Consider the following 22,089-nt stretch of genomic DNA (forward strand, 5'->3'; position numbering starts at 1 on the left):
AACTATAAAAGTCTACGTAAAATACTTATACATGGAAAAACACTCACCTGAGGCAAGAACTAAAGCAACCCGAGAGCCAACTTAACCCCTTCCATTAATACCTTTCCTAAGTTCATAAGATGAATGCACTGCAGTACAGCCTGTTGTTTGTTAAACAGGAATAATCACTATCCTCACAACACTGTACATATCGTCTGAAGTCTAAACATTTATATTCATCAACTAAGCTCTCCCATTTTCTAAGTCAATGACATTACTGAAAGGCAATGTAAAATGTAGGTAAAGTTTCTTCAATGACTATCACTTAGCAAGTGTATTCACTGCCTGTAAACTCTTATTTTCAAAAGGAGCTTTTCTCCTCAAACCTCCTCTGAAAAAAGGGTATTTTTAGGCACAATCTGACTACTCTGGCAAACAAATGGCAATAAATACATGTGGCAGAGAAATTCATTTACCCTTCTTTGCACCTTTAATTTGCTGTCACTTCATACTAACTTTCCATCATCGCATGGACTGACTGGTCACATATTCTCAACATGATCTCACATCAATATTGTCAGTGTAAGGAAAAAAGAAGTTAGGTACTCACCATAACGTTCCATCTGAGTAGGTAAATTCATTTGTCAGCAACCTGTGGGTATCCGATCCAATTCGGATCCGAGCCAGCAGCTTTCCGAGCAAAAGATGCAAGCTCCAAGCTCCTCCCCCTACCTCCCTCTAATCCTCAGATCGAGTTTGCCATAGTTTCACAGAATACTACAATAATGCAAGGAAAAAAAACACCTGAACATCCTAACCTGATGTCATCTGGGAAGTGAAACACAATGATCCTTCGAGGATGAACTACAGCTCAGGGGGACGGAGGGAGGGTCGGTTGCTGACGAAGTTACCTACTCAGATGGAACGTTATGGTGAGTACTTAACTTCTTTATCTGAAGTAGTTAACTTCATTTGATCAGCAACCTGTGGGACAGAGTCCCCAGCTACCAACAACTTGGGAGGTCCTTATGGAAGGATATTCCGGAGGACTGCAGAGCCAAAAGATGCCCTTCTTCTGGATATCAGATCCAATTTATAATGTGTAATGAAAGTATGAGAGGAAGCCCAAGTAGCTGCTGAACAAATGTCATCCAAAGGGATCCTCGACCAGAAGGCCTCAGAAGTACTAACAGAACGGGTAGAATGTGCCCGAACCTGAACAGGCTCAGGTCGACCAGAGCTTCTGTATGCGAGAAGAATGCCTTGGGAAATCCACCAAGCTAAGGTTACCTTTGTCACTGGTTTACCCAAACAGGACTTAGCAAATGAGACAAAGAGTTATTCCGATTTTCGAAAAACAGCCGCTCTGTGCAAGTAAAATCGCAACTGTCTATGTACATCCAGGCAATGAAGTCTATACTCTCCTTTGTTGTGATAATTAGGAAAGAAGACAGGCAGATTGATGGATTGGTTGATGTTGGCTTCGGAAGCCACTTTAGGCAGAAAGGAGGGATTAGTCCTGAGGGAAACTCTGTTTTTATGAAAAATGATGTATGGAGGCTTACTACAAAGAGCCTGAAGCTCCGATATCCTTCTAGCTGAGGTAATAGCAATCAGGAAGGCAGTTTTCCAAGACACATACTTTAAGTCGACCGAAGCTGCAGAGTCAAAAGGGGGACCAGTCAGAGCCTGGAGAACTAGGGTTAAATCCCATGGAGGGACTGCATCCTTAACAGGGGATCTCAAAAGAAAGGTACCTTTCAGGAAGGTCTTGCAGATCTTAGAGGAAGCTAGGGGGCCAAAATTGTTTCCAATGTGAAAGTGGGAAATAGCCGCCAACTGAACTTTAACAGTTGAAGAACTAGCCCCCTGATGAAAAATGTGGGATAGAAAGTCGAGGACTGCTGGAATAGGAGCCGTAAAAGGATTCAAATTCCTATGCTCCGCCCAGATAGAAAAACGCTTCCATTTACTCTTGTAGATTTTCCTGGTAGAAGGCTTATGAGTGGCCACCAGGATAGCCTTAACTGAGGATGAGATATCACAAGTCCTAGCCATTAAGGGAACTGGATCAACCAAGCCGAGAGCTTGAGGTTGTCCAGGCCGGGGGTCTTCAATCCCGAGGGGTGAGAAATCAGATCCGGAAGGGGATCTAAGATCCAGGGAGGATGCACTAGATGAGACTGTAGGCATGGGAACCAGGTTTGATGAGGACCGAATGGGCTATGAGGTTAACTCTGCTCCCCAACCGACGAGCTTTCTGCAAGAATTTTGTCATCAATGGAAGAGGAGGATAAGCATAAAGAAGACCGGATGGCCAAGCATGAACCAGAGCGTCTCTGGGAGCTTCCCCTGGTGGGGGAATTAGAGCGAAAAACTCGCTGCACTTTGTGTTCGACGGCGACGCGAACAGATCACAGCAAGGTTGACCCCATCTGAGGAAGATCTGTTTCGCTACTAAGGGGTTCAGAGACCACTCGTAGGGTGAGAGGATAGTTCGACTCAGCTTGTCCGCTAGAATGTTTGACCGACCCGGTATGTGCATTGCTATGAGAAGGCGGTTGGTGGATATCGCCCATTCCCACACTCTCATGGCCTCTCGGCAAAGTTGGTAAGACCTGGTTCTGCCTTGCTTGTTGATGTACAATTCCAAAACTGAAGAAAAACAAACTGTCAAAAAACAAACCAAAAGGTTCCGAACCAGCAAGTGTAAAACTCCAAAGGTTTATTAGGAAATGTAAAAGTAAAGCGCTTTTCGTCTCCCTTAGTAGGAAGACTTCTTCAGACAAAGGAAAAAATCATCAAACACAATTTAAAACCCAAAAAAAAGGGGTGTGTGTTACAAAATTACAAACAGCTGCCTTAACTGAACCCAGCTGGTTCGGAACCTTTTGGTTTGTTTTTTGCTTGTTGATGTAACAGACCACTGATATGTTGTCTGTTTGAATTGCAATAGTCCCTAGAGGAAGAAGGGCATGGAGAGCCTGCAACACTAGAAGCACCGCACTCATCTCTAGAACACTGATATGCAAAAAGGCCTCGGTGCGAGTCCACGTGCCTTGGACGGTTCTGCCCATGCAATGCCCCCCCACCCGAGGCGAGACGCATCCGTGGTCACTGTGACTTGGGTTGGGGACATGGAGAAGCGGCGCCCTTCCCGGAGGTGCCTGGAAAGGAGCCACCAAAGTAGAGATTCCCTGCAAACCCTGCTGAGGGGAATAGGGGAAGACAAGGGATGTCGTAGGAGGGACCACTGGACCTGTAAGGTCCATTGGAGAATCCTGATATTCAAACATGCGAGCGGTGACAGGTTGATGGCCACTGCCATGGACCCCAGAGCCCTCAGGACTAATTCCGCTGGAGGGGCAGAGGACTGTAAAAGAGCCAAAACGTGGAGGTTTAGGTTGCGGAGTCTGTCCATTGTCAGAAAGACTTTGGACTGAATTGTGTCTATCCTGGCCCCTATGAAATCCAAGATCTGAGTAGGCTGAAGGGGGATTTCTTGTGGTTGATCGTGATCCCTAGATGGCGGGCGAGATGTAGGAAATAGTCCCTTGCTGAACATAGTAGATGCCTGGTGGGGGCGGCTAGGAGCCAGTCGTCCAGGTAAGGAAAAACCTGTATTCCCTGAAGCCTCAGATGGGCCGCTACAACTGCCATGACCTTGGTGAACACCCTGGGGGCTGTGGTGAGACCGAAGGGTAGGACCCTGAACTGATAATGGCTGTCTCCTAGCCGAAAGTGGATAAACCTCCTGGATCGCCTGTCCATTAGAACGTGGTAGTACGCATCCTTGAAGTCTATGGAGCACATCCAGTCGTTCTCCTGTAAAAGTGGGAGAATAGATTGAATGGTGACCATCCGGAACTTTTCTTTGGCGATTGACAGGTTCAGTGTGGACAGGTCGAGAATTGGCCATAAGTCCCCCGTCTTTTTTGGCACCAAAAAGAACCTGGAGTAAAAGCCTGATCCGGATTGACCTGGGAGGACGTACTGGATGGCTCTTTTTCTTAGTAGCTCTTTTATTTCGAAGGCTGCTACCTTCCCCTGAATGGGTGGGACATCGGGGAAGTGCCCCGACCGGGGAGGAGAACTTAGGAATGGAATCGAGTAACCTCTGGATACGATCCGGAGCACCCAGTGATCTGTCGTAATGGACTCCCAATGTGCTAGATGCTCCGAGAAGCGCCCCACCCGACTGCCTCCAGAGAGGATCAGTCGGGCAACCCCTCAGGGTTGCTGCGCGAGTCGATCTGAAAGGGTTCCCTCGACCCGAAATTCTTCGGCCCCCCTCTGCCTCTGGGCCGGCGTCCACCCTGCCCTCCTCTGCCTCTGAAGGATGAGGGGTCCGGAGCGAAACGGGATTGTTGGGATTTCCGGAACCACATCTTCTTCTGTTCTCTTTGGTTCCTGGAGAAGGACCTCTGAGGAGCCAAGAAGCGGATCCCGATGGCAGACGTTTTCCCGTCCTTCTCGCTCTGGAGTACCGTATCGCGGATGGTTTCGCCAAAAAGCGTAGAACCATCAAAAGGGGCGTTCGCGAAGGACGCCTTGAAGGGTTCCGCAAAGTCGCAGAGACGGAGCCAGGCCTGTCGTCGTAAGACCATGCCTGCTCCGCTGGCTCTAGCCGCTCCCTCCGTGGCATGGGAGAGAAGCCGCATAGAGGTGTTTGTGATAGACTTAAGAGTGGCCATTCGAGCCGAGAAGGTCCGTTTGTCCTCGGCCGACATGGACTATGGGGGTGACCCAGCGTACTCTTTGATTAGGTCCCGCTGGAGCCGAATTACATGTGCCATATAGTTCAGCGACCTAACAGAGAAGGTTGCTTAAGTGAACATCCACTTTCCGAGGCGGTCCATCGTCCAAGACTCCTTGTCTGGAGGATGTACCGAGGAACTCTCCTGTGCCAATTCCTTCTTGGTGGCAGCCGCCACCACCATGGCATCTACCAGGGCACCCTTGCTCCAAACTGTCCTGTGGGGGTGCTGAGAATCCTGTCCTGTCTCTTTGGTATTGGCTCCACAGTGTCCGGCTCCTTCCATGCCCTGGTAGTTATGAGGTCCACCAGGGGATCAGCGGGAGGGGATACCCAAGAGGTAGATGGGCCTGCGAACGCCTCCAGAAACACAGACTCATCGGGGGAAGGCTTTTGGGCTGACCATCCCCCTCTAATACGAAGCATTTCCATAATGTCTCCAAAGGAGACTTCCTCTGGGGGTGACCTGGGGGAACCTTCCCCTTCCTCCAAGTCCGTGTCTTCTATGAGGGACTCGGTGAGTCCAAGTGCCTCCTCTTACACTTTCGTTTGTGAGGAACCTCCTCGGGGGGGCTGTCTGAGGAGGGCTCACCAACAATGTCCTGCTTCTCTACGGGAAGCATCTGGGACGTAGGCGCAGGCTGTCCCTGGGGCCGGATGATAGAAGACAGGCCCATCTGAGAGGGAATGGCGGGTGGATCCGTAGCAAGAACCTGAGGCCTCGAATCCCTCGAAAGGACCCGCTCCACGACACTGAATGCCGAGGGTGAGCTGCTTTCCCTAGGATCCAAAAGCAGCCTCCTCGGATCCGGCGTGTGGATCAGCGCCGGAGATGACCTGATCGGATCCGAAAGAACGGTGTGCTCCGACCTCAACGGAGCCGAAGGCACAGTGACCCCTCCGGATCAGACGCCCAGCTCACGGCCCCGAGAGCTCGGATCCGAACAGTAACCCGACAAGCTCGAAGGTGCAGTCGGCGCCGAAGTAGGAAACACTGTCGGCGCTGACATAACCCCGGCTCTGAAGCTACCCGGATCTGACAGCTCCAAACCCTGATAGTGGTTCGGAGAAGGAGCAATGAGGGGGTGAAAAATGGGGTTGAGTCTCCCGGAGGGGAGGCAAGAGCACTCCCATCTGCAGCTGGGCCTGAAGAAATCAACGCATCATCCGGTCCATGTCCACATCGGATAAACTTCTGGTTGACCTGGATGAGGCTGCCTAGGCTGGCCGGGAAGGCCGTCTGGATGACCTCGAAGGTGTCCAGGTCTCCTCCTCTGGCTCCAGGGAGAAACGTGGAGAACGAAGCCAGGAGGGGGAAGACCCGGAGACCTTAAGGGGGAGGGGAGCTGCTTAGACGGCGGGGCCGAGGGAAATGAAACGACCCGCCTCGTGTGGCTACAATGCCTGTCCCCATCACGCTCCTCGTCTTTCTTGTCCTTTTTTCTGTTGTCCCTTTCCTCCTGAGCCGAAGAGGCAGTTTGAATCCCGGCCAGGGGAGCAGGAACGATCGGTGGAGCAGCCGCGGCTGGCGCCACAGAGGGGGAGGAGGACGAAGCCGAATCAGGGGGCAAAAGGCCTGCAAGGACTAGCTTGGTCCTCCTATCCCTCAAAGCCCTGGGGTTGAAGGCTGCACAGATAGTGCAGCCTGACGAAAGGTGGTCTATGCCCAGGCAAATAACACACAGTGTGGCCATCCGCTGGGGACAGCTTATGGCCACACTCGGAGCATTTAGAAAAAAATAGGTTTTGGGCCTTCAGACATTTTCGAAAAAAACAGGCCCACACGCTCACACCTTCACACACAGACAGAAGGGGGGAGGGAAATTAATAACTACACTAAAGTTAACGTGAAACTACCAAAATAGTTTAAGGGAGAAAAGGGTACCACACACACCAAGTTTACAGAGATTTTTAAGGAAAAAAGTTTAAATATTTTACTTTAACTCACAAACTCAACGCTAGGAGCTCGTTCTCAGATGCTTCAAGAAACCGCAGCAAACCACCTCTGAGGACTAGAGGGAGGTAGCAGAGTATTATGGGTGGGGGGAGGAGCTTGGAGCTCAGATATTTTGCTAGGAAAGCTGCCAGCTTGGATCCGAATCGGATACGATACCCAGAGGTTGCTGATCAAGTGAAGTTAACTACTTCAGATCACAATATTCCAAAGCAAATAGCTGCTGGAATCACACAGGCCCTATTTGTACATGCTTACTTGCTTCTCCCTACTTCTGCAGATTACAAAAGCCCTGGACTTGGTTCTCACCCCCTCGGTGGATGCAACTTTGGCTGGAGTACTGCCCAGGTAAATCAGTTAGGCATGTTTCCTCTTACTTCCCCTTTTTGTACCACAAAAGCTACTACCGCAGTGACATCCCAGCTTCAGAGTCGTGAGTTCAATCCAAGCCTCCAGTTGCTGTCTGGATGGAGTATGCATGTTCTTGCTGTGCCCAGTAGGATTTTTGTGGGCTGTTTTTTTCCTTCTGCCTGACAAAAATCATGTTGCTCATTTCAAAGTCTACTCTCTGCTGTCTGAAGGCTTTTAGTGTGGAGCTTTTGCCTTCAATGACTCTGGGTCAGCAACATTTACCAACTTTACAATTTGAAGCAAACAAGACACTCTAACAGGAATACTTGACATGAGGTTTTTGCTTCTTGTAATAAGAGTTGGATATAGTGCAACAAAAAGAGGAGTTCAATGACACAACCACATGTAATTAACAAATATCAGGAGCATGTAATATGGGGTCTATATCAGAACATCGAAGTATTAAAACTTCGAATGTTCTGATATCGAACACTATTTAGCGAACGCTAAGAATAGCGAAGCTGCAGAACAGCGAATTCTTTCCTCGGGAAAGAATTTGTTTGGCCATTTCTGTGGCTTTGCTATTCTTAGCACTGTGGTGGAAAGTTACGGGTTGCATTCAGGTAAGTGTGCGATTGTTTGTACGTTAGGGTTAGGGGCGGGTTAAGTGAGTTAGGGTTAGGGCAAGGGTTAGGCGTGTGTGCGATAGTGACAGACTTTAGGAATGGGGTGGTTTAAGTGAGTTAGGGTTAGGGCGCGGGTTAGGTGAGTGGGCGATAGTGACAGACCTTACAGATAGGGTTTGGGTTAAGGTAAGTGGGTATATAGTAGTGTATGTTTAGTTTAGTGCAGCGTTAGATGTAGGAATTTAAGTGTATGTGTGTGGTTGCTGTTTGTTTTATGTGCTTGTGTTGTGTGTGTGTGTTTCGGAGCAGCAAATTTTTTCCATGGGAAAAAATTTGCTGTTCTGAATGTTCGATATTTTCATGCTTAGATGTTTTGGGGCCAATGCAATAGCGTTCGCTATTTTCATCTTTCGATAACATGACAAACGCGTAATATGCATAACCATTCTGAATGGAGAGTCTAGATGTTTATATGGATACACAAAACACTTCAGAAGCAAGCTGCAGTCATGAAATGGGAAGGTAGGAAAAAACTCACTGTGGCATGAGTTTTCAAAGGTCTGAACAACAAGCAATAGCCCGGTATACAGAACTCTGTCTGAGCTTTGAGGAAACACTGGATAATAAAACTGTGGAAGGACTATTCTGCACAACAAAGCCAAGCCTCAAGCAGAAAATGTATACACACACACAAACACACACACAGCAAAAGGCCCCTTGCTCACCAGCTTACCTGACTATGCATGAATTTGAGGTTAATGCCTTCCAGTGTAACTTGAAGTAGCCCTCCTTCTCCAGACTTCATGTCCTGAACTGGGAATTCTCCACCCAACTCAGGTCCTGTTGTCAAAAGCAAGAACAAAATTATAAGATAAATGGAAAGAAGAAACCACATTTGTACTCTGACAAGAGTTTTCTTATGTACAGTGGGCACTTTATAATATATGCTACAGTACAGCTTAGTATTTAGACAAACTTTTCAAATTTAACTTAGCAATTACAACTGGATATACCACATTTTTTAGGTGCACTAAACTCTGAGTACACACACAAAAAAAAAAATATCCAGCTGTTACTGTCTGAAGTTTTTTTTTTTTCAATTTCCTTCAATTATTCAACTATGGTGACATTTTATTATTAAAGATCAGACAGGTCACTGTGAAAAATTTACCTATTTTTCTTTTTGTGGTCTGATTTTAGTTATCAGAATCCTACTACTGCAATTCAATTAAACTCTGAAGTTGAAAGACTGTACTCAAAAAGGCTGCACATTAACAAAAAGCTTTACAGATGACAACAAATATGCAATCTGTATTTACTTTCTACCAAGAAAGGAGCACTGCAGTAGATCTGAGGAATTCTTAAGTATCTAAAATTTCAAAGATTAACTTAATAGTTTCTTTAATAATTCTGAAAGCCACCTTCATGTGGTCTACAATATGCTCATGTAAAATAAATTATGCTGGTACATACTGCTGCAAACTGATCCTCCAAAAGTTTCTAAACCACCAAATAATTTGATTCAGAGATCAAATTATCTCACCTGCAAGTGGTAACCTACACTTTTCTTTTATAAGACTGTCCTCTTCCAAATAGCTGGCCTGATAATTCTGAAGTGGGGATTCATAAAATCAATTTTCTCCCACCTCTCCAACTTCACACAACAAAGGGTGTCTGACCAGAAAAAGCTTCAGGAATGAAGAAAAGGAGATAACCAGAAATAAAGTAAGTCGTGTACACGTACCATAAATGTAGATGTTCGAGTGCATTCACTGCTGCACTCATAACCTTCGGGTTCATTCCCAAAGCTGAAGAAAAGGGTGGAGGCAGTCAAGAAGACTGGGGGCTGGCTAGGATGCCCTGCAAGACTGCGGTGGCAAAGCCTGCCCTGGATTTGGAGAAGATAGGCAAGGTGGCAACGCTTGGTGAAGGTATGAACAGATGTCGATGTTACAGCCTCCAGGATGTCCCTGGTGGGGACCCCTCTGAGAAAAGTTGCAGAGGTGGAGGTTGCCCTGGTGGAATGTGTCCTGACCCTCTTTGGGGGCGGTTTCCCATGCTGTTTGCAGCAGAAATTGATGCAGTGTGCCATCCATTTGGAGATTGTTTGTTTGGATATGGCCTTGTCCTCTGCCCCTCCTGCGAAGCTGACAAGCAATTGATCAGTTTTTCTAAAAGATTTAGTCCTATCTAGATAGAATCTGAGCCGTCTGTGCACATCTAGAGAGTGCAGAATCCTTTCCCCCTTGTTTTGTGGGTTAGGGGAAAAAGGTGGGCAAATGAACAGATTTGGTTGAGAGCCACACTGGACACCACTTTAGGCATGAAGGATGGGTTAGTCCTGAGGGAGGCCCTGTCAGCATGGAAAATGATTAAGGGCTCCACAGCCATGAGTGCTTGTAGTTCTGATACTCTTCTAGTTGAAGTGACAGCCAGAAGCAAGGTGGTCTTCCAAGACAGGAATTTTAACTCTGCTGAAGCTGCAGGTTCAAAGGGGGTAGGGTGAGATTTTCCAACACAAAGTTAAGGTCCCAAGCTGGGGTAATAGCTCTTCTGGGTGGTCTTAAGTTGTTAGCCCCTGTTAGGAACTGTTTGATGAGAGGGTGTGAGAAGAGAGGTGGCTCTGTGCTGTAATGAGCAGAGATGGCAGAGGCATGAATTTTAATAGAAGAGAAGGATAGACCCCTGTGTAGTAGGTCTGCTAGGTAATCCAGGATGAGAGGTAGGGAGGGCTGTGCCGCTCTGGCTCCCTTAGCCTTGATCCAGGTGCAAAACATTTTCCACTTGTCAGCATAGGATTTTCTAGTGCTGGGGTGTCTGGCCTCAAGTATAACATCTAGGACTTACTTGCTTAGGCTGGAAACTTGAGGAGAGGTCAGGAAATAAGCCAGGTTGCCAGGCTGAGGGTCTGCAATTGGGGATGCATGAATTCTCCATTCCTCTGGGTCAGGAGTGTTGGTATCTGAGGCAGGTGCTATGGTGGCAGGGGTGACAAGCTCTGCAGCAGTGCATACCACTGCTGGCGTGGCCAGTCTGGGGCAATCAGGATTGCCCTCCTTTTTTCCCCCCTTATTTTTAGCAGTACCCTTGTAATGAGTGGTAGAAGGGGAAATGTGTAGACCGAGAGGTTCACCCACTGGAAGGACAGAGCATCTACATTCCAGGCATTGCTAACAGGTTCCCTGGTGCAGAATTTGCTGAGCTGATGATTGGAGTGGGAAGCAAAGAGGTCTACTTTCGGTGTGCCCCATTTCTGGGTTACAAGGGTGAAGGTCCTGTGGTCTAGCTGCCACTCATGTGGGTCTAGCAGGTTTCTGCTTAAGTTGTCTGCCAGAGAGTTTAGGAAGCCTGGAAGGAATTGTGTTAGCAGGTGTAGTTGCATAGCTGAGGCCGTGTGCCAAAGGGTCATGGCGAGCCTGCAGAAAGGATAAGAGTGAGTCCCTCCATGCTTGTTGATATACCACATCACTGTGGTGTTGTCTGTTTTGATCACTAGAGGCCCCAGGGAGAGTAGGGGTCTGAAAGCTGTCAGGGCGTGCTCAACAGCTAGCATCTCTTTTTGGTTGATGTGCAGATGTATTTGATTTGGGCTCCAATGGCCCTGAATGCACCTGCCGTCCAGGTGTGCACCCCAGGCATAGTCTGATGCGTCTGTGGTGACGATCTGGGCAGCGTGGGGTTGTGAGAAGGGAAGTCCCTTGTTGTGGTTGCATGCTGCTGCCCACCAAAGAAAATCTTTCCTTAGACAAGGTATCATTGGTATGAGAGTTTCCAGGTCTTTAGAGTGTTGACACCAAAGGCTTTTTAGGTACCATTGTAGTTTCCTCATATGCAGTCTGGCATATGGAATGAGTAGATTGCAGGAGGCCAGGAACCCTAGAACTTTTGAGTATTTTCCTTGCGGATAACTGGGTTCTGGTGGCTAGTTGAGAGAAATAGCCTGTCAGGAAGGTTTGTTTTTGTGGTGTAAGGAATGTCATCTGGGATGCTGTGTCCAGGCTTGCACCTAGAAATACAATTTTTTGCGTGGGGACTAGTTTTGATTTCTTTTCATTGATAGTATATCCCAGGGAGGTCAGTAGGTCCTTTACAAAAGTCAGGTGCTGAAGCAGCTTTTCCTGACTGTCTGCCTGAATTAGGCAGTCTAAGTATGGGTAAATTTGAATAATTCTTTTGTCTGCAAAAAGCAATGTCGGGAGCCAGACATTTTGTGAAAACTCTGGGAGCAATGGATAAGCCAAAGGGAAGCGCAGAGAACTGAAAGTGCATAGATCTTGCCCTGAAACGTAGGCATTTCCTGCACGATTCCTGATTGGGATGTGTAGGTAGGCCTCTTTTAGGTCTAGGGTGGCTAATCAAGCATCCTTGGAAAGCATTGGTAAAAGCTGCTAGAGGGTGAGCATTTTGAAATTATGGTATCACCAGAAAGGTGTTTAGAATGGATAGAGTGAGGATGGGGTGCCATGTGCCCTCTTTTCTTGGTACCAGGAAGACTGGAGTAGAAACCTTGGCCTATCTGTTCTGCAGGAATGTGCTGCATTGCCCTCATGGAGAGCAGGGAAAAGACTTGCTTTTTGGCCTCTGCCCACTGATTTTGAGGAAGATATGGGAACCCTTTTTGGATTGGTGGAATGTGGAAATAAAATTTGCATCCCTGGGACACTATGTTGAGGACCCATCGGCCGTTGGTAATGGTGGCCCAGTTGCTTGCGTGGAAGGAGAGTTTTCCTCCTAGGGGCACAAGCAGGTGGGCAGAGGTAGGAGAGTGGAAGTGTAAAGTCATTGTGAGTTCTTACCATAATGGGGTGGGGCATTGCACTCCCTGTTTTTAAAGAGGAGGAACTCCATTTCTTAGATCTCTGCATTCCCTGGGGCTGTTGTCTAGGGGTTCTGCTTCGCCTGGTTCTGGGTTGAGCTGGCCTGAAGGGGGCAGGAAAGGACCAGTGCTTGGAGGGGAAATGCCTACTGAACCTCAGTAGCTGGACCCGTAAGAAGTCTTTAACTGTCTGCATAGATTTAGCTTTTTCTTCCATCTTCTTTAAGACCTCCTCTGCTTTGGTGCCAAATAAGTTTTCTTTGTTCATGAGTGCGCCCAATAATTTAGATTTGACATGGCCTGGCAAGGTCTGTTCCTTAAGCCAAGCATGCCTTCTAAGGGCAGAACCAGTGAAGTGACTGCTGTCCTGCAAGATACTTCTAGGGCGTCAAAACCACATTGTAAGGTGTGCTTAGTTACTTGACTTGCAGAATGCAAAAACTCTTGTAATTCTTTGTTTTCTGCACAAGCAGGAAAAGAAGATATTTTTTGTTTGAGGAGTTCCATGGTATGTTGCTTTTATTTCAGCATGTGGAACTGACAATTTAATGCTCTAATAGCAAGAGTAGCAGAGGTGTAACCTTTTTTATCCCATCTGTCTAATGCTCGGGAATCCCTATCTGAGGGGGGTGGGATTCTTTGCTGAAGTTGCTTTGATTCCTTTAGGTTCTTGGGAAATGACCTCGGGGTCAGCAGTAGGATTTTTGAAAAGAAATTTGATAGAGGCAGGTACGCTGTAATACCTGTCAGGTTTCCTGGGAGCAGGAGGAAGGGTGTCAGGAGTGAGACTGGATTCCATAAAAACATCATCCACAACATACAGGACAGGAGGAATGACCAGAGGTCTGTGCTGTGGAAGACCTAAGAATTCTCTGAGTCTTTTTTTTTTTTTTTTTTTACTGAGGGTAGTCCTGACATTCCCATTGGAAATTCTCCCTTAAAGCATGTAGGGTTTCCCCAAATGAAAAATTCTCGGGTGGAGAGGCAGAAGGAATGGATTCCTCTGCATCAGAATCCTCATAAGCAGAGAGAAGTTGCATATCTTCATATTCAGATGCATCAGAGTCATCGCACTCCTGTTGAGATAAAACTACTGGGGACAAGTCTCTTTCTTTTAGAAGGGGTAGCCTGGCTTCCCCAATAAGCATAATAAGGTCTTCCACCATTTTAAGCATTTCAGACTGAGGCAAGGAAGCAGGTGCCTCAGCTTGGGTCATCGTTTTTTTTGTGTGTGGTACGTATCCTGGGCCTTAGAAACTCGGTAGTTTTAGAAATAACTGAAGACGCAAAAGAAGTCGCCGGTCTATGTCGAGTATCGGTAGTGCGAAGTACTTCCTCAGAAGCTGGTGCCTACTCAGCGGCTCCGGACTAGGTAGAGACATCCACAAGATCCTTAGTTGAAGAAAAGTCTCGGTAGTGGCCTGAGAATCCACAGAAGCAGACATCAGGGGCTGCAAAAGCACCTCACTGAGGACTGCAGAATTGACGACTAGCTTAATGGAAGCGTCGTCTGCAGTTTTGGACCTGTGCGGTCTGTCTCTGTCTTTATCCTTACATTTTTTTGGAAGATCGGTAGTCGGATGGCTTACTGAAGCCATATCAGAATTCAAGGACCGAGAGCGAAAATATCTAGCTACAATAAGGGCCAAACGACATATAGTTCTGGTGTTGAACAAAGCACAAATGTGACAGCGGGGGACGTCGTGGTCTGCGCCTGAACAGGTGATACAGTAATAATGGAAGTCTCGGGTATTTGCTTTCCACAGTCAAGACAATTGTTAACTTTTTCTGGCATAGGTTAGAGCAACAAAAAAGGATCCCCAACAGAGTACTTAGCTTTAAAAGACTTCAACTTCAATTCGGAAACGAAAACTCAGGTAGCGGCCGACCAGCACTCGTGTGAACTGCTTCTGCTTTGGGCTCCTCGGCAAGAAAGACTGATGTAATGGCGTCGGCTGCCTGATTTTATACCACTGACGACCTGACATCAGTCATGGAGTGACAGCAACCGATGCAGAAATACTAAGCCTCTGGTATTCGGGCCGACTAAGGGCTACCCCTGGCAGGATAACCCAAATGTGATGACTGCAACAGTGAAACATAAAGATCATCACTACAGCACAATCAACACACACACAGGCCCACAGAATAAGACTTGAGGTTAGCTTGCATGAATAAGTTGTTCTTAAAAATCTGATGTGATGGTAGATACCAATACAAAACAGTTCATCTATCTTCTTCAAAAACTCTATTTTTCCCAATGTACTTGCACATCAGAAATCTGTGTGATTTCAGAGCAAAAATATACACAAATTTGGTTTGGAGGGCATCATAATGTCCATCCCCTACAGATGGAATGTGCCTGTATAGTGTTCCATCACATCCACTCACTATAGCTTTGCAAGGGTGACTCTTGGAAATTCTGTTACAACACACTTCTTCTTTCAGCTCTTCCTGATTGGGGGTCACCACAGCGGATCACCTGTCTGCTCATGATTGGCAATGGAGTTTTACGGTGTAGATTTGCCAGCCCGGCGCCCAACCTTCCTTAGAAGGCATGCACATGCATGTACTCATGCCTAGGGCCAATTCAGTGTGTCCAATCCACCTACAGCATGTCTTTGGGATGTGGGAGGAAACAAGAGCACCCGGAGGAAACCCACGCGACTACAGGGAGGACATGCAGACTCCACACAGAAGACACCCCAGACAAGAATCGAGCCGAAGAACCTCTTGCTGTGAGGCGGCAACGCTAACTGCTGCACTGCAAGTGTAATTTTAGTTAAAGCACTCTTATCTATGCAAGGCTGATTCTACTAAGTCTAATTTTATTTATAGCCACCCCCCAAAAAAAAAGTTTTTGCATTTTTCTTTTTGATAAAAGAGCTCTTTAGTGCTCCTTGTTCAGAAGTTACTTGTTGATCCCAGTCCCAGAAAGCTAAATGATTCCACTCTCTAAAAGCCTTTCTGCAATCCACCAACAGAATCTGGGATGCACTACCAAGACAAATCAGGCCACTGTTATTTGCTAGAGAGAGAAATATAGAGTTCCTGTGCCTTTAGGCCACCACAAATGACAATGTCCTCCCTGTTGGTGGTAGGGTCCCCAACAGCTTCTTAAAGCAAGGATACAAATTCAACTATAGCTAAACCATACCTATAAGGATCACTCTTGGTTGCTACATAGTTGGACTGACAAGACTATGAATTAAGGGAAGAAGTTAAAGGGCACAGATGAGGAACAATTTTACTGAGAGGAAAATACAGTTGTGTAGAAACTTACCACAACTGCAGATGTTCAAGTATGTTCACTGTCGCAGCTGTGCTACCCAACATATGACAAGACTACTAAAATGTTTTGCTATTCAACCCCCACCCACCCATACATAGGCTGGGCAGGCACCCTCTTATCTAGAAGATGGGCATCAGCATCCATGTGGTACAGCAGGAACAGCCATCTCTGCCATACTTAGGTCTTTCCTGCACCTGTAATCAAGAAGGGTCTTGCAGAATTCATAGCTCCAGCTGCCTAAGTGGTAAATGCTTCCAGTAATGACAGCCAAACCAGAAGAACCCCCATTTCCTCTCTATGCACTAATAAAATCCTAGCAGCGTGGAACATTGGAGAGGGAAGGAAGGTAAACAGTGACTAAGTACCTACCAGAATGGTAACAGGCAAGACACAGAGTAGCAAGAGAGAAACACTGCTGCAACAGTGAGCATTTTTGAGCTTTGTAATTATGCTAAGTTCCTACGCAACTGTTGATCATGTCGTTCAGTGTGAAAAGCTTATGGCCAACAAGGTGGCTAGATTATAAGATATAAATATAGGATACAACAGCCCTTGTAGGATAGGCATGGAAAATCCTGTCCTGGCTGTGGAGGTAATATGGGGCCTGAGCAAATAATTCAAAAGCACAAAATCATGCCCCCCCCCCCCAAATCATACCCTTACTCAACAGAAAGCTGTAGGAGGTGATAGCAAAAATATATTTTTTTCACCAAGGCATAATAGCAGTAAAATCCCTTCAACCAACATCACAGTCCAGCAAAAAAAATTCCTGGCATAAAATTAAAACATTCAAAGAAAAAATACAAATTCTTTTTCCTCATATAAATGATACTGTGGAAGGCTTTCCCCAGAGGGGTACTTATCTGCCTAGCCTTGAAAGGATTGCTAGCTGACCACCAAGTCCCACAAATCCTGCAGAGGCACACTGTTTCAGTGAGAAGAAAGCTCTGAAGCTTCTGGCACCCAAACTACCTTTTTATAAGACTATGCTCAAGTCTATGTGCACATGGAAGGTACCCTAAAGCTCTGAAACCTGGTTGGCGGTCATATCCTAGGCAAAGATATAACCCAAAAACCCAAACAGCTTAAGCTACTATAGCAGTGATCTAAATGTTGACCATTAACATTGACCCCTACGTGAACAAAGATGCAGACCTGTTGCTTAGTCAGCTAGCACCCTTTTCAATGTCCAGAGCAGCATCCCCATCAACCCAAAGTTAAACAAGGGGGGTTTAAAAATCCTTCAAAGTTGAGGGCCAACAAGCCTGAAGAAAACATCAAAAAAAAAAAAAAAAAAAAAAAAAAGAGATAAATGTCTTCTGTAACTGTAGCAAAGCACTTAATTATTTACTACAAAACCTGCATGTGGTGTAAATGTAGGGAAAACAGCATCAAGAGTTTTCAGCGAGCCAAGACAGATTTAAGTACTGACTGATACAGAATACCTTGGCTTTTTAACCCAAGTTGTATGTCGTGGGGACCAACTGTAGGTATCTTAGTTATAATTATGTCTGCAGGTTTTAATTACCTCCTTGGTGCTGTTTCAAAGATACACACTGATGACACCATGAACCTCTAGGGAAAGGACAACTGTAGACTGTAAAGACTTTGCCTCTTTCTCCCTCACACCAAGAAAAAGCCAACCAAACTTTCAGACCATCTAGCCTGTATTTCTATATGTTTGCACATGTGAAGCAGCACATCGGGGATGCAAGGTAGGTCTAAGTTCCTCGTAAAACTGAAAACTACCTACCAGTAGGTGTCACCAGTTCAGCCTGCCAAACCACCCTCCTCCCCTGAGGATAGGAGAGTTGAGGTTAGCCCATCACTCGCATATTCCCTAGCTGGTCACTCAACACCTGTACACTACTAATGTAACATGTCTGTTGGGTCATAGCCAGAGCTTCTTCACTATATTTTATGGGAGTGGGCTTAGGATTCACGCAAACTCATCTCAACTCCTCAAAATGTGGGAGAACCAAAAACACAATTTATGGCATCACTAAAAGAGAGGCACAAATGAGAAAGGGCTTCTTCTGCTTTACATACTGTCATCTTCACGTATAATAAAACACCTCCTCTTTCATCCAATAACATTACTGCAAATGCCTTACAAATCTGTAATGTAACAGAAAAATGTTTACCTGTACACTGAATCAGACAGACTATAGCAGCATTCTGTCTTTAAAAATAACATTCGCAAAGGTTTGTATGGAAAGTTAGTCTAGGCTGCCCAATGCCGGACTGATAACTTGGCAGATCTGTGACAATACTGCATAAATGAGGGAATTTGCATCTGATCTATGTGGGTAAAGCTGGAATTAATGACTGTTTATAGTGGCATATGGCACATACTCATGTTCCTGTTGGCAGTCTTTGAAAGTTTAAAAGAAAAGCCCAGAAAACAGAATCTGGGAGTAAGGAAGATGGAAACAGCCCAGTTTTTTTCCATCACAGAGGAACACATTTAAGAGTTTTAGAACACACCAGGAATCTGATAGCATGTGTAAAATTTATAGGGTATTCCTGGGGACCGAGGTAAATGGCACCCTAAACAGCCTGGCCAAAAATTACAAATATATGGAAAAAAAAAGTAAACCTTCACCAGTATGAATTCATAAATTGATATGTGAATTGTCAATCTCATTTCTTAAATCACAAACAGATAATGTTAAAAACAATTCTATATGTGCAGTCCTTGTGTATGCGGTATACAGGGCGACTGCATAAGAGACTTGCACACGCTTCCTTGCAGGTGGAAGGGGCTCAGATTGTTATTGGGAATGAAAAAGCAGGTTTATAGCAACCATGAGTTTTACTCACAGGCAAAGCTAAAAAGTAAACCCTGACCTTTAAATGCCAATCAGAACCCTGATTTGAAATGTATTACTCAGTATTATTCAGTAAACAGAACTGTGCTGCAGTACCTGGCTTGATGCTCTGCTGCCGAGCTGCTGCTCTCTCCATGCTGTCTTTCACGCAGTAATACAACTCCCGACACTAGACAGAAAAGGGAAAATATGAATGCAATTGTCTGCCATATCCAGTACAGACAATGCCACTCAACTCAAAATTCACCTTGTACATTAGTTACAGACAGAAATTATAAAAGCTAAAACAGACTGCAGAACATCACACTTTTATTGCTTATGAATGGATAAAAGTAATGTCTGGATCCCTGGCACTAAGTAAAGTTTCTGTTCTATAAAAAAATCTCAGAAGTCCGCTCTCAAGGGCATGTGTAAAGAACTATTTCTCAGAAAATTAACTTATTTGTACTGAATTTTTTTCGATTCACTAATTTGTGAAGCTAGTAAACTACTGAAGAAACATTTGTCTCTGTATGATCAGGCTTCACTTAAATGTAAATTGTTAGACAAATACAGTATTCTCTTTGCACAGGCCTAGAAATGCAACCATATTAAAGAAGGCGTATATTTTACATTTAGTTTCAATATAAAGGAATGTTTCAATGAAGGATACAAATGAGCTCAGAGAAATAAAATTCATTCTAAAATACTGAAAGATAAACGTGCAGTGAATTCAGTATAAATAGATGTTTAGATGTACAAGCCTTGGGAACCACTGTTAAAGAGGCACGTAGAATCTGTAGGAAATTTACAGGGTTGTGGTATTAGGACAGAATTCTGACAGAGAAATCAGTAAGTTGGTTTGGAATGATGAGCTGAAAATCACTGTAGTACTGTCCACAGAAGTTTGGTAAAGACACTTGACACAGTGCATCATTCAAGACACTACAGAAAGCAGGTCAGTTAGTATTAACTCTGTCATTCAGGAGGAAAGGAACAATTCTAAAGCTAAAGCTAAAGACAGTAATATTAAGCACAGATGCTATGGGCAGTATAATTCAGTCCATTTCAGTTTATCAGCACTGTTTGAGACAGTAAGACTTGATTTGGGTATTGTTTACATCTACCTCCACTGTATGCTGCTACTACATAGGTGTGTACTAGACTAATGGCCCTGGAGCCTTTACAAGCCTAGCCCATAGGATTATCCTGGCATCATGCCACTCGACCTTAGTTCCAAGTGCCTCTGTCAAGTACAGCCACTGGAGTGATCCCCAGGGTGAATTTTCTATTTCCCATCCACTCGTCAAGATTTCGCTTGAAGAGGGCCAGTGAGTTGCCCTGATTGACATGTATGGGAAGTCTGTTCCAGAGCATGGACAGTCTCTGAGTTATGAACCTGTCCCTCCAGCATGTTTTGTTGATTGTGGTAATGAGGTTGAGGTCTCTGGAGCATGTGGTGCGGAGGGATTGGGATTTCTTTAGATGTAGCATTTCTAACAGAGCTGGGTCAGACATGGCTTTGTAAGTCAAGCAGAGATCGCCTCTAAGCAGGCGATGTGAAACAGAGAATAGTTGGGAGTTTTTTGAGTCTGTCTATATAGGACAAGTGTTTAAGTTCTAGGATCCTCTTTTTGAGGTACTTTTGTGGCATCTCCAGTTGTTGCAGGTGTCTAGTGAGGTACATGCCAAATGAGGCATTTTACTCAATGTCTAGCCTAATGATGGAAGCGCAGGGAGACAATGACCTCTTTCTTCCTGGATGCAAAACCCTTAGTAATGAGATGTGCCACATAGAAGGACTTTCTGACCACAGTGGGAATGTGGTAGTCAAAAGAGAGGTTGCTGTCAACCTGTGCTCCCATATCTCTTATAACGCCTTCTGTGTTCAGTGGACTACCGTCAATGTGGTAATTCAAGGGAACTGGGTTTTTCCCAAGGGGGGGGGATGATGACACACTTTTTGGCATTGAGCTTAAAGCCATGGTTCTGACACCAGTCGTTGGTCTCAATGAGGCCTTTCTGTAGGATGTCAACATCGCTTGGGGAGTTAATAGCTCCCAACTTGCAATCATTTGTGAACTTTGTCAGCCAGAGTCCCTTCGTGCTGGCCTGGACTTCAGATAAGTAGATACCAAACAGGAGAGGACCCAGGACCGAACCCTGTGGGACTCCACTCGTGACTGGTTTGCAGTCTGACTTGGAGTCTGCTTTCACACTGTGGGTTCTGTGAGCCAGTTTGCAACCCACCTAGTGATATAGGGGTTGATGTCTAGCTTAGTGAGATTTTCTATGACCCTTGAGTGGGGAATGGTATCAAAGGCCTTGGCCAAATCAAACCAGGCTGTATGAACCACCTTGCTTTCATCCACAGCTCTAGTGACTGACTCAAAGTAGTCGACCAAGTTGAGCAGGCATGATCTACTCTTCACAAAACCAAACTGTGTAGGATCCAGAGTTTGGAGACTCCCTATATCCTTGTTTATTAGGTCCATGATGATGCATACCATAGCTTTGCATATCAGACTCGTCAGGCTAATGGGGCGATAGTTCCTAGGGTCTGTAGTCGCTCCTCCTTTGTGGAGAGGGATGACTGTAGCAGTGCACCATTTGGTAGGGACAAAGCCAGAGGTGAGGTTGTGACTGAACAGGGCACACAGATGAGGTGCCAGTTTCACTCTGTAGTTCATGTAGAACACAGCCAGGGAATACTGTCAGGTCCCATAGAAGCTGTATTCTTGGCCTTGGACAGTGATGTTTTAACCTGTGCAGCAGTAATACTGGGTGCCTGGCAATCTACTGGTATTGTGATTGGTCCTTTGGGGCGGGGAGGTAAAGTTGGCACTGAATCTGTCGCCAGTATATTGGCAATATCTGTTGGCTCGGTACAGGTGGTACCATTGTGCAGTAGCTCACAGCAAATTTAGGTATTGTCATGGAGATTCTTTACATAACTATATAAGGCCTTGTGGTTGCCTTTACTATCTGCAGCAATTCTGTTTTCATAGCTGGCTTTAGAGGATTTAATGGTTGAGTGGCACACTGTTTAGGAGAGTTATGTTTCTCGTGATTAGTGTTGTGTTGTGGAGGTCGAGTGCATTTCTGCCCTGGAGGTCTCTGCTGTTGGGGTAGATTTTTATTGAGAGCCTCCGTGAAGGTGGGTGTGTGGTTTGAGTTTTTATGTGAAGGCAGTGCTGGTGTGTGTTCTGGAGGGCTGTGTGTTCCATGTGGTGTGGTGCAAGTGTTGACCTTTTCCTCTTGACCAGCTATTCCGGTCTTGGCTGGAGAATGCATGGCTTACAATTTGGATATACAAGTGCATCTCTCACAAGTCTGAGTGTTGGGAGGTAAGAAGAGAGGCTTGTCAGTGTACATCAGGCAGTTGCTACAATGTGCTAATAAACCACATTCATCAGATGTTGTATGCAGACTTTTATTCTGAAAAGAACAATAAGATTTGACACATAACAGAGAGAGAGAATGGCACTTGCTCAGCACATTTCTA

The 22,089-nt window shown here is 45.6% G+C and overlaps 1 protein-coding gene across 1 annotated transcript in view; it reads right to left on the reverse strand.

Moving 5' to 3' along the window:
- MADD (MAP kinase activating death domain) overlaps positions 1-22,089 on the reverse strand; it is a 2,427,721-nt gene that overhangs the window by 467,250 nt on the left and 1,938,382 nt on the right. Inside the window, exons 31-32 of the mRNA XM_044082094.1 lie at positions 18,702-18,774; positions 8,400-8,506 (exon numbers count right to left, since the gene is read on the reverse strand). Of these exons, the coding sequence (XP_043938029.1) occupies positions 8,400-8,506; positions 18,702-18,774 (180 nt within the window). The remainder of the gene's footprint in view (positions 1-8,399; positions 8,507-18,701; positions 18,775-22,089) is intronic.

Source organism: Protopterus annectens, chromosome 9.part0 (genome assembly GCF_019279795.1).
Source record: "Protopterus annectens isolate FY-2018-M chromosome 9.part0, PAN1.0, whole genome shotgun sequence".
In the NCBI taxonomy this organism is placed as follows: Eukaryota; Metazoa; Chordata; order Ceratodontiformes; family Protopteridae; genus Protopterus; species Protopterus annectens.